This window comes from Sarcophilus harrisii, chromosome 1 (genome assembly GCF_902635505.1).
Source record: "Sarcophilus harrisii chromosome 1, mSarHar1.11, whole genome shotgun sequence".
NCBI lineage: Eukaryota > Metazoa > Chordata > Mammalia > Dasyuromorphia > Dasyuridae > Sarcophilus > Sarcophilus harrisii.
In genome coordinates this window covers 633,007,458-633,020,729 of record NC_045426.1, presented here as the reverse complement: position 1 = coordinate 633,020,729, position 13,272 = coordinate 633,007,458, and the positions used below count along the sequence as shown (strand labels likewise).

Below are 13,272 nucleotides of genomic sequence, written 5' to 3'. Positions count from 1 at the left end.
TTAGATCTTCTCTTTTTTGAAGAAATCCACTTCCTTAGAATATATCTTCATACAGTATTGTTGTTGAAGTATATAATGATCTCATTTCACTCAGCATCAATTCGTGTAAATCTCTCTGAACTCATCCTGCTGGTCATTTCTTACAGAACAATAATATTCCATAACATTCATATACCACAATTTACCCAGCCATTCTCCAATTGATGGGTATCCATTCATTTTCCAGTTTCTAGCCACTACAAACAGGGCCACCACAAACATTTTGTCACATACAGGTCCCATGTCCTTCTTTAGTATCTCTTTGGGATATAAGCCCAGTAATAACACTGCTAGATCAAAGGGTATGCACAGTTTGATAACTTTTGGGGCATAATTCCAGATTGCTTTCCAGAATGGTTGGGTTTATTCACAACTCCACCAACAATGCATCAGTGTCCCAGTTTTCCTGCATCCCCTCCAATATTCATCATTATTTTTTCCTGTCATCTTAGCCAATCTGACAGGTATGTAGTGGTATCTCAGAGTTGTCTTAATTTGCATTTCTTTGATCAATAGTGATTTGGAACACCCATATGAGTGGAAATAGTTTCAATTTCATCATCTGAAAATTGTCTGTTCATATCCTTTGACTGTTTATCAGTGGAGAATGGCTTGATTTCTTATAAATTAGAGTCAATTTTCTATATATTTTGGAAATGAGGCCTTTATTAGAACCTTTAATTGTAAAAATGTTTTCCCAGTTTGTTGCTTCCCTTTTAATCTTGTTTGCATTAGTTTTGTTTGTACAAAGGGTTTTTATCTTTGGTCACAAATTCCTTCTTCCTCCACAAATCTGAGAGGTAAACTATTCTATGTTCCTCTAATTTATTTATGATCTCGTCCTTTATGCCTAAATCATGGACCTATTTTGATTTTATCTTGGAATATGGTGTTAAGTGTGGGTCCATGCCTAATTTCTGCCATACTAATTTCCAATTTTCCCAGCAGTTTTTGTCAAATAATTAATTCTTATCCCCAAAGTTGGGATCTTTGGGTTTGTCAAACACTAGATTCCTCTATAGTTATTGACTATTTTGTCTTGTGAACCTAACCTAATCCACCAATCAACTAATCTATTTCTTAGCCAATACCAAATGATTTTGGTGACTGTTGCTTTATAATATAGTTTTAGATCAGGTACAACTAGTCCATTTCATTTGATTTTTTTTTTTCATTAATTTCCTTGAAATTCTCGACCTTTTGTTCTTCCAAATGAATTTTGTTGTTATTTTTTCTAGGTCATTAAAATAGTTTCTTGGGAGTCTGATTGGTATAGCACTAAATGAATAGATTAGTTTAGGTAATATTATCATCTTAATTATATTCGCTTGACCTATTCAAGAGCACTTAATATTTTTCCAATTATTTAAATATGACTTTATTTGTGTGGAAAGTGTTTTGTAATTTTGCTCATATATTTCCTGACTTTCCTTTGGTAGATAGATTCCCAAATATTTTGTGCAATCGACAGTTATTTTGAATGGAATTTCTCGTTATATATCTTGCTGTTGGATTTTGTTGGTGATGTATAAAAATGCTGAGGATTTATGTGAATTTATTTTGTATCCTGCAACTTTGCTAAAGTTATGTATTATTTCTAATAGCTTTTTAGTAGAATCTGTGGGATTCTCTAAGTATACCATCATATCATCTGCAAAGAGTGATAGTTTGGTTTCCTCATTACCTACTCTAATTCCTTTAATGTCTTTCTCGACTCTTATTGCTGAGGTTAGCGCAGAAACTGAAATCCTAGCTTTTTTCTTCTTCTCTTTAAAATAATAGCTTTTCATTTTCAAAATACATTCAAAGATAGTTTTCAACATTCACCCTGCGAAATCTCCCTCTCTTCCCTTCACCTCCCTCCCCTAGATCTCAAACAATCCAATATATGTTAAGCATGTGCAATTCTTCTATATATATTTCCACATTTATCATGCTGCACAAGAAAAATCAGATCAAAAAGGAACAAAAAAATTGAAAGAAAACAAAATGGAAGCAAACAACAATAAAAAAGTGAAAATAATATGTTGTGATCTATATTCATCCCCTACATCTTCTTTCTGTATGCAGATGGTTCTCTCCATCACCAGTCCATTGGAATTGGCCTGAATCACTTCATTGTTGAAAAGAGCCAAGTCAATTAGTGTTGATCTTCACAAAAATTGTGTTGTTATATGTACAGTGTTCTCTTAGTTCTACTCACTTCATTTAGCATTAGTTTATGTAAATCTCTCCAGGCCTTTCTGAAATCATCCTGCTGCTTGTTTCTTATTGAACAATAACATTCCATTACATTCATATGACATAACTTATTCAGTTGTTGCCCAACTAAGTGGGAATCCACTCAATTTCTAATTCCTTGCCACTACAAAAAAGACTGCTACAAACATGTTTGTACCTATAGATCCTTTTCCCTTTTTTTATGATCTCTTTGGGATATAAATGCAGTAGAGACACTGCTGAATAAAAGGGTATGCACAGTTTGATAGTCCTTTCAGTATAATTCCAAATTACTCTCCAGAATGTTTACACCAGTTCACAACTCCACCAACAATGCATTTGTGTCCCACTTTTCCCACATTTCCACCATTTATCATTATCTTTTCCTGTCATCTTAGCAGATCTGAGAGATGTGAAGTGGTAGCTCACTTATCTTAATTTGCATTTCTCTAATCAATAGTAGTTTAGAACTTTTGTTGTATGACTAGACATGGTTTTAAGTTTTTTGTATGAAAATTGTTCATATCCTTTGACCATTTATCAGTTGGAGAATGGCTTTTGTATTCTTATAAATTTGAGTCAATGCTCTCTATATTTTAGAAATGAGGTTTTTATCAGAACACTTAGATATAAATTCTCCTCCCCCCAGTTTTCTGCTTCCCTTCTAATCTTGGCTGCATTTTTTTGTATAAAAATTTAATATAATTAAAATTATCCTTTTTTTGCATTTCATAATTCTCTCTAGTTCTTCTTTGGCCATAAATTCCTTCCTTCTGCACAGATCTGATAGATAGACTATCCCTTATTCTCTTAGTTTGCTTTATAGTATGATCTTTTATGTCTAAATCATGAACCCATTTCAACCTTATCTTGTATACAGTGTTAGTATGGCAGAAACTAATTTTCCCAGCAATTTTTGTCAAATAACAAGTTCTTATTTCCAGAAGCTAGAGTGTCTAAGTTTATCAAACACTGGATTATTATAGTTATTGATAATTGTGTCTTGTGATCCTAATCTATTCCACCAATCCACTACTCTGTAACTTGCCTGTACCAAATGGTTTTGATGACTGCTGGTTTATAATATAATTTTAGGTTTGGTGCAACTAGGCCACTTTTATTTACATTTTTTCATTAATTTCCTTGAAATTTTTGACCTTCTGTCTTCTGACCTTATTTTTTCCAGTTCTATAAAGTAATTTCTTGGCTATTTGATTAGTATGGCACTGAATAATTAGATTAATTTAGGTAGAATTGTCATTTTTATTATATTAGCTTGGTTTACCCATAAGCTTTTGATATTCTTCCTGTTGTTTAGATCTGACTTCATTTGTGTGAAAAGTATTATGTAATTATGTAATAGTTCCTAGCTTTGTCTTGGCAGGTAGAGTCCTAAATACTTTAAATTATCTACAGTTACTTTAAATGGAATTTCTCTTTGTATCTCTTGGTGTGGACTTTGTTGGTAACATAGAAATGCCAATGATATATGTGGATTTATTTTGTATGCCACAACTTTGTTAAAATCGTTAATTGTTTCTCATAGTTTTTAGTTGATTCTCTTAGTATACTATCATATTATCTGCAAAGAATGATAATTTTGTTTCCTTATTGCTTATTCTAATTCTTTTAATTTCTCTTTCTTCTTTTTTTGCCAAAACTTACATTTCTAATACAATATTGAATAGTAATGGTGATAGTGGGCAAACTTGTTTCATCCCTGATCTTATTGGGATCTAGTTTATCTCCATTACATATGATGTTTACAAATGTTTGCAGATGATTTTAAATAGATGCTACTGATAGTTTTAAGGAAAACTCCATTTATTTCTATGCTCTCTAATGTTTCTTAATAGGAATGGATGTTGGATTTTATCAAATGCTCTTTCTCCATCTATTGATGTAATCATATGATTTCTATTAGTTTGGTTATTGATGTAGTCAATTATGTAGAGATTGATTTTTTTGAAGAGCATTAAACATTTGTTGTTTTGAATTGAACTGGATAACCTGTTCAGATTAAAATACTGAATTAGTTTCTGAGACCATGATTAAATTATTTTCTATCCTTCAACAGCTACTACTATGATGTACTCTTCCTACTTCTAACTACTATCATTATTAGTCCTGAATTATCAGTGTTTTCTTTTGAAGCTTTTTTTCTTAACCTATTTCCTCATGTGAAGGTAATACATTTTCTTTTCCTGGCAACAGGAACTTTATTTGTATGACAGTTTTGAGAATGTGTACTGTGAGGCTAAATAATAATAGCTAATGATGGTTAACATTTATTTAACACTTACTTTGTGTCAGGCACTCTTTTAAGTGCTTTACATCATTATCTTATTTCATCCTTACATGCAACAAACAAAATAGCAAAAATGATTCTCATTTTACAGATGAAGAAACCAAGGTAAACAGGGTCAAGTGACTTGCCTAGGTTCATAGCTAGTAATGTTTGAGGTTGGATTTGAACTTAGGCCTTTCTTTCTCCAGATTCTGTGCTCTATCTGATGTTATAGCTGAAAACTAAACAAATTGGTACATTGGCCTCCTGCCCTGGTTACTACTGAGATCAGTGTTCGGGGAAAGATGAGAATTCTGAGCCAACCTCTGATTTTCTTAATTACTCAGTTTTTTAGCTCTTTTGTCTCCTACAGGGCAGCCACTTAGGCAATAATTCCCATCAGCTGTGCTTTAGTGGCATCTTTTAAATCTGTAGAACTATATCCTCTGAAAATACTGTTTTTCAAAAAGTTATTTGTTTCTCTGAAAAAATGATGCCTTTTATTAAATTTTCTTTATCTGGTAATAATATTATTCTTCCATTTACTTAGAGGTATTGTAACCTTAGATAGTAAATTCATCATCAATCCTTGTCCTGTCTCTGTATCTAATTAATTGGTATGCCTTGTCTATTGTGTCCATTTTGTTCACTATCCTTGTATTGCCACAAGATGATGCATGTTTTTGCAAAAAACCTATAGGACTTTGATTCAGGAGCCACTTTTATACAAATCCTAGCTTTAATATTCAGTAGTTATACAGTCTTAGGTAAGCTGCTTAGCCTTGTGGAGTCTCCGTCTTATGGATGAGGACAATCATATTTGTGTTCCTTAATTGGTCTCCTTCACAGGGAAGTGTTTTTTCCCATTTTAAAGTACTATATGTGGCAATTATTAGTACATTTGTGTTATTCACAGATTCAAAGTTTGAGGGGGAGGTAATGAAAGAATGTGGAGTCCAGATCAGAAAAATGAAGCTCAGGGAAATTATTGTGATTTGCCACATGTGTAGGTCATATTGACAAGTAACTAGAAGCAGGTTTTATTCCATGTCATCTGCCTCCACAACTAGTGTTCTTTTCACTGTACCATGTTGCCCCTAGAGTTTCTGTAAGTCTCTCACATTTCACCCCTAATTTTCATCCTTCTTGTCAAGGCTGCTCTTTTTTATGGTTCATTATTACTGCAGTAGTTTCCTAATCCAGTCTTCTTACCACTAGTCTTTTCTCTTATCTTTTCCTTCATTTCCCCAGTTCTGGCTGCATACTACAATTGGAACAACCTTCCTTCAATCTGTCACTCTGATTAGGTAGCTCTTCTCATTATGGATCTTTAGCGATTGCCTGTTGTTTACTATATGAAGTCTTATCTTCAAAGCCTAGACTTCGGGGTTCTCTGTGATATGACCCTTACTTATTTTTCCAGTTATTTTCTCACTCTTTGTCGTCAGCTATCCTATGCGCCTGTTAAATTGAACAATATGGCACTCCCTAAGTATGGCCATTTTTTTTGTTTCCTCACTCTGTTTTTGCTTATTATTCCTTCTACCTGAAAGGATCTCGTGAATCTCTTGTTTCTTAAGATTACAGAATCAATCAGAGATTTAGAGCTGGCATGCTACCAACTTTTTTTTTTCTTCTTCAACCCTTTCATTTGACAAACAAAGAAACAGAGACTCAGAGAGGCTATTTGATTTGTTTGAGGGTGCAGAGCCATATCAGAAGCACAAGTCCAGTGCTCTTCTCACTACACTTTGTGGCTTCATATAATCTTCTATCACCTTTAGATCCAATTGAAAAATGTGTCTCTTATACCCAGAATCAGAAATTACATTTTTTTCAACTCCTTTGTGTCACCTCTTTAAACTTGTCACATTTTACCTGGCATTATTGATATCGATTCATGTCTCATCTTCTCTACTATATATTTGTAAATTCATATATAGTATATCTATATGTAGTGTGTCTACTATAAGACCACAGTTAATTCATACCCATTACTGAATATAGTACCTTACATATAGTTATATTTATTGAATTCATACTGAGTTGAATTGAATAAATCTATGGTAGTGGTAATACAAAGAAAATCACCTATGTAATCTGGAGGTTATAATCCAAGGCAAACACCATTTAAGTTGATGAAAACATTCAAATTATACATAATAGAAGAAAGCAATAAACTGGCAGTTCACAAATGCTAGGATTCTATGGCACATCAATAGGATTTATATACAAAAGAAAAAATGTTAGTAGTATTTTCTCTTCTGACTTTAAAGAACTTCAAATTTCTGTGATGCCATGGGTAATGTTATTCCCCTTATTGAAACAGAGTATAGTTTTCATGCCTTAATACAAAATTTAATGAGTTACTATGGTCAAAATCCCATTAGGTGGACAACCTTCTAATGATATATTTAATTATAATTGGCTAGTATGGTTCTTCAAGGTCTGTTTGGATTCTGATTTTATTATCTGGTTTTTTTAACTCTCTTTCCTTTCTGTCATAGTTCATTGCAAATCTGTTAAACATGCCATTTAAATCTTTCCCCCAGGCAATGACAAAAACATATTTTTAAATACAAGGTCAGAGCCAGTCACAAATTCCTGGGATTTCTCTTTCCATGTTGACATTGAAACATTAAAGACTGCTCTTTGGTTTTGGTTATTCAACTCATTTTGTATCCATACAATTGTGCCTTTTTTTTTTTTTTTTTTTTTGTATCAATCCATACAAATAATATAGGAGGTTTGGTCAGTGTTTTGCTAAAATTAAACTATTTTTATCTACCACTGTAATAACTGTGAACAAAAAAACAAAGTTATCATTATATATACTGCTCTAGATAAAGTAAAGCTGATTTTTTGAAATTACTGCTCTCTATGCTCATTAATTATTTCTTACATAATTTCTTTTCAAATTATACTGGGAGTTGGTCTATAGTTATAGACTTTATACTCTCTTCTCCCTTTTGAAAACTGTTACAACCCTTGCCCTCTAATTCTCTAGTACTTTTCATGTTGTAAGTAATCTTTCTAAGATCACTGACAGTAGCTCAGTGAACCTCTCTCTCAGTTCTTTTAGTACTTTGGGACTGATAACTTGAATTTTTCAGAGGCAGCTAAATGCTTTCTGATGGTCTCTGTACAAATCTTGTAATTTAACTCCCTATTAGTCATTTTAATTCTGTCTTCTCTGAGCCAAATGTCATTCTCCTTGGCAGGCAAAAACAGGAGACGAAAGAGCTAAACAGGGCTCCCATATCACTGTTGTTCATTACTGTCCTTAAATCTTCCTCAGCAGATATCTGTCTTCTGTGCTTTGTGATAGAAACCCTTAGAAGACTAATCAAGGAGTTGTTCAAGAAGGACAAGCAACTCTGGTGTGAGGATTTGCTTAGTCCTTTTAAGGGCTGCTCATCTGTTGTTGGTGTCTGCCTGGATTAAATTAGATGGCTACTAAGATCTTTGCAACTTTTCAAGTTTTATGTGTTGGGTGAATCTGTGATTATTGTGTATAAAACATAGATATTATCTAATAGTTATGACAGTGAATAGCAATACAGAAATAATTATGAAAATCAACTTGAATGTAGATTGTTTATTCAAGTCAATAGTATTTTGAAGAATTGATCATCTATTATATCCTCAAAACTAGAATATAAAGGACATTTTTTTTTCTTTAGGTCTTATGTAGTGCTTTGAAACTCCCCTGATGTACTTACCTTAATGTAATGCTATTTTATATTTATTTCTGTATGTTTCTTAGCTTGTTACTATCTATAAGCTCTGTGATAGCAGAGATGATGATTTATCTAAAATTCTGTCTCTCCTACTACTGAAGCAGGTTGGTATTGCATTAGGAATAAGCAAATAATAAATATTTTTTGAATGTTAATGATTGCTCAATTAATGATTGTTGAGAAGATCTAGTTCCCCACTCTCAAAGAGCCTATAAACAAGGTGAGAAATATAGAAGTAACATTGTCAATATAGTAAGGGATTTTAAATGATTAGGTTTATGAAAGCTAAGAAATCCCCTTCATGAAGGAAATGAGATTGCTTAAATATTGAACAGTAGGATTTGGATAGGATAGTGAAAGAGGAGTAGCAGAGAAATATAATGAATGATGGTGCAGGAAAGGGAATGAATGTGATATTGTCATGGGATATTGAAGAAACCTTTCTGACTATACAGGAACAGTGTCTTTTGAGGTTTATAGGAAATAAAATTGAGCTTATATACTATCAGTTACATTTGAAAGATCAATGAAAACCAGATAAACATTTACATTTGACAATGTGGTAAATGGCTTCCAATTAAGGACTTTTTTGGATGAAAAATAACGAAAAGAAAATATTTTTCAAAGACGATAAATTTTGAAGTACTTGTATAGAAAAGAGCCTAGAGTCAGGAAGATTATCTTGTAAGTTATAGTTTTAGTTTTTGTGAATTAAAAACTTGTAGTTTTTGTTCCTAGGTGGAATCAGTGCCATTGACCTTTATTTTTCCTAGTTCTTTTCCTAATCCTTTTCAAACCTTGAGGTTTGAGATTGCTAGAAATAATGTCAGTTTTATGGTTTACAGAATTTACAACATCCTTGGAAAATAGCTAATATGATTTTTTAAAAATTTCCATTTTACAAATGAAGATATTAAGATTTATAGAGATTATAGTCCTTCATCTAATAAGAAAGAACTCAAACTCAAATATAGTAATAACCTCATGGATGTTGTAGATTTGGCTCCAGACCACTGCCTTAAAGGGAATATTATAATGAAATGAGTCACACAAGGTTTTTGGTTTCTCAATCCACATAAAAGTTATATTTATACTATAGACTACAGTATAGTATTTTAAGTGCATAATAGTATTATGTCTTTTAAAAAAACAGTGTATATACCTTAATTGAAAATACTTTATTGTTTTAAAAAAGTGCTAATCATCATCTGAGACTTCAGCAAGTTTTAATCCTTTTTGCTGATAGAAGGTCTTTCCTGTATGCTGATGGCTTCTGACTGATCTGGGTGGTGGTTAGTGAAGGTTGAGGTGGCTTTGGCAATTTCTTAAAGTAAGAGGAGAATGAAATTTGCTCCATGAGTTAACTCTTTCTTTCACTTGAACACTTAGTTCATTGTTGTGTCTCAGGGAATAGGAAAGCCTGAGTAGAGGGAGAGAAATGAGGAAATAGACCATTTGTGGAATAATCTGAACATATACATTTATTGTTTGCATTCTTATGGATACTGTTCCTGGTTTCTCAAAACAGTTCAATAGTAACATCAAAGATCACTGATCACAAATTACCATAACAGATATAATAATAATAATAATGAAAAAACTTTGAAATATTTTTAGAATTATCAAAATGTGACATAAAGATATAATATAAGCATATATTATTGGAAAAATGGCACTGATAATCTTGCTTCCCACAGAATTGTCACGAACCTTCAATTTCTAAAAAATGCAGTATTTGTGAAATACAGTAAAGCAAAGTACAGTAGAATCTTCTGGCCCTAAGATTTTTCCCAGCAAATTATTATTTCTAAAGATACTTGACTGATGAAAATTTTTTTTAAATGAACAGAAAACTATTTTCTCTCTCTCCTCTTCTCCACCATTAAAGGAAAAAGGGGAAAAAGAAAAATAATAAATAAGAACTTTTAACTTTTTTATTTTTTAAAATTCATTCAAAGATAATTTTCAGTATTCACTCTTGCAAAACCTTGTGTCCTAATTTTTCCCTCCCTTTTCATCTCCCTCCCCTCCCCTACTCAGAAAATAATCCAATAAAAGTTAAACATATGCAATTCTTCTAAACATATTTCTACATTTATCATGCTGCATGAGAAAAATCAGATCAAAAAGGAAAAAAAAAATAGGAGAAAACAACAGCAACAAAATATATTCAGTCCCCATAGCCCTTTCTCTAGGTTCAAATGGCCTTCTCCATCACAATTCTGTTGTAATTGACTTGAATCACTTCACTGAAAAGCAACACTTTTTACCCTTGTGAAAATAACACATAGGTAAGCACAATACACTTCTGCAATGGTCATATTCAAAAACCATATATCTCTTTTTGTACTCAGAATCACTTTTGATTCATTTAGGAGAGAGGTAACATGATTCATTATTAATTCCCTTGGATCATATTGAGCATTATGTTATTTAATTATTTGTTTTTACACTATTGTCATTGTACAAATTGTCTCCTGGTTCTGCTCATTTCAAAATGCACCAATTTGCATAAGTCTTCCCAGTTTTCTCCAAACCCATCCTTTTGTTATTTCTGGAGGCATAATAGCATTTAATTAATTCATATGACATAATTTATTCAGCTACTCTCTAATAGAACCAAGGGATCCCTTGGTTCCAGTTCTTTGCTATGACAAAACAAAACAAAACAAAAAAGTACATATGTATCCTTTTCCATTTCCTTTCATCTCTTTGGGATGTAGGCTAATAGTGATACTTATAATTTATTTGACACAATGAAGGAAGAGGAGGAATGAGCCCAAGATTGGTTTGAAAAGTTAGTGGCAGAATAAAATATAATGTTAAGATGATTGCAAGAGAATGAATACTGAGTTAAGTTTTGGATGGGTTTTCACTGTGAAGTGAGGATATATGATTTGAGTTTGGTTCTCTAATGTTTTAGTTAGGGAGCATGACTTTGTGGAGTGAGAGTCAGAAGATCTTATTTGTCATCCTTTCTGTCTTTATTTTGTGATCACAATTACAGTATTTTCTTTTCAGAACTACAGTTTGCTTATCAGCAAAATAGAGATCCTAATATTGTCAAATTTATAGAAGTGTTAAGAGACAACTGCTTTGTAAATGATCAAATCCTCAAGTATTATTTTTATTTCTTTTTCTTCTTTTAATACTTATATCGGACAGCTTTAATCCATTTAGGTGTAGCACCTCTTCAAGGGATATTTCATCAACTCCCATCCAAACTGGCAAGCCTGCTTTCTAGGAGGTGATTGACTTCTAATTCAAGACTTTAGGGGTTGACCTTGGTTGATTGGGTCCTATTACATTTGCACATGAGCCTGTACTTGTATGATTGATTCACCTTGATAAGTAGCCAATGACCCCATTTCTCTTTTTTTCTCCTCAGAGTATTTTATTTTTCTAAACACACATAAAGATAGCTTCCAAGGCAGCTAGGTGGTGCAGTGGATAGAGCACTGTTCAGATCTGTCTTAGACACTTAACACTTCCTAGCTGTGTGACCCTGGGCAAGTCACTTAACCCCAATTGCCTCAGCAAAAAAAAAAAAAAAAAAGGTTTCCAACATTCATTTTAGTAAGATTTTGTGTTCCAAATTTTTCTTCCTCTCTCTCTTTACCACCCACTTCCCCAAGACAGCAAGTAATCTAAGTTAAACATGTACAATCCTTTTAAATATATTTTCCTATTTTTCATGTTGTACAAGAAAAATAAGATCAAAAGGGGAAAAATGCAAGAAAGAAAATAGCAAATAAACAAAAACGGTGAAAATATATGTTTCAATTCATATTCAGTCTTAATAATTCTTTCTCTGGATTTGAATGTCATTTTCCATCACAAGTCTATTAGAATTGTCTTGGATCATTGCATTGCTGAGAAAAATACATCACAGTTGATCATCATATAATCTTGTAGTTGCTTTGTACAATATTCTATTGGTTTTGCTCACTTCATTCACCTTCAGTTCATGTAAATCTTTCCAGGCTTTTCTGAAATCATATTGTCATATCATATTATTGTCCATTACATTCATATATTATAGCTTATTCAGCCATTCCCTCACTTATGGACATCTACTTAGTTTCTAATTCCTTGCTATTACAAAAAGAGCTGCTAAAATATCTTTACACATGTGGGTTCTTTTCTATCTTTTATTATCTCTTTTGGGATACAGGCCCAGTAGAGACACTGCTGGATTAAAGGGCATGCAAAGTTTTGCAGCTCTTTACATACTTCCAAATTGTTCTCCAGAATGATTGGATCATTTCACAGTTCTACCCAATTATTTTTTAAAAATGGTATTTACTAAGGTGGTATAGCAAGAACTATACTTATCAAAAATCATTACCCTTAAAAATCTAGTGTGCACTTTCTCCAAAAAACATTGGGCAGAATGGCTGTGACATCATTCACATGTGTTAAATAGGCAATTCACAACTCCTGGTTTCTGGAAGTTCTTTTCTGACTTTGTAGAGTACTCTTTAAGAGTCTCTTGGCTATAATGCTTTTCTAAACTTTGAAGGTTAATGCCTTTATAAGAGGCATAGAAAAAATTTCTCTTTACCATGAGGGACCAGTTTTCCTGCAGCTGAGTTCCAAAGGAATGTCTAAGCCTTTGAGCCAATCACAAATGTATGCTGTCTGCCTGACATTCACTACCATGTTTTTCCTTTTTTTTTTTTTTTTTTTCTAGATGGAATCAGTGTTAGTGGTCTTCCTCTTTCCAGTCCTTTTCGACAGGTTGTCAAGCCTCGAGTTGACAGCAAACCAGTGAATCCCTCAGAAAGCAGCAAGGCTGGTGATTTCAGCCATGTAAAAGTAAGTGAGTGATGGCTAGACAAGAGATAAACCTTTATTTGGGCAACTTGCCCTTTTTGTATCTTTGTAAATTTTTGAAGGCAAAGTTTGTTGGGTGAAGTACTGGAACGCAGGCAAAATTTGTGTGATAATTGCAAAACTTGTTATCTCATAATCTTCAAAATTGTT

At 32.7% G+C, this 13,272-nt stretch overlaps 1 protein-coding gene across 3 annotated transcripts in view; it reads left to right on the top strand.

Moving 5' to 3' along the window:
- The window catches only part of TRAPPC9 (trafficking protein particle complex 9), a 955,484-nt gene that overhangs the window by 284,588 nt on the left and 657,624 nt on the right, over positions 1–13,272 (top strand). For all 3 annotated transcript variants that reach the window (XM_031955139.1, XM_031955089.1, XM_031955202.1), the window contains one exon: positions 12,980–13,104. In XM_031955139.1, the coding sequence (XP_031810999.1) occupies positions 12,980–13,104 (125 nt within the window). The remainder of the gene's footprint in view (positions 1–12,979; positions 13,105–13,272) is intronic.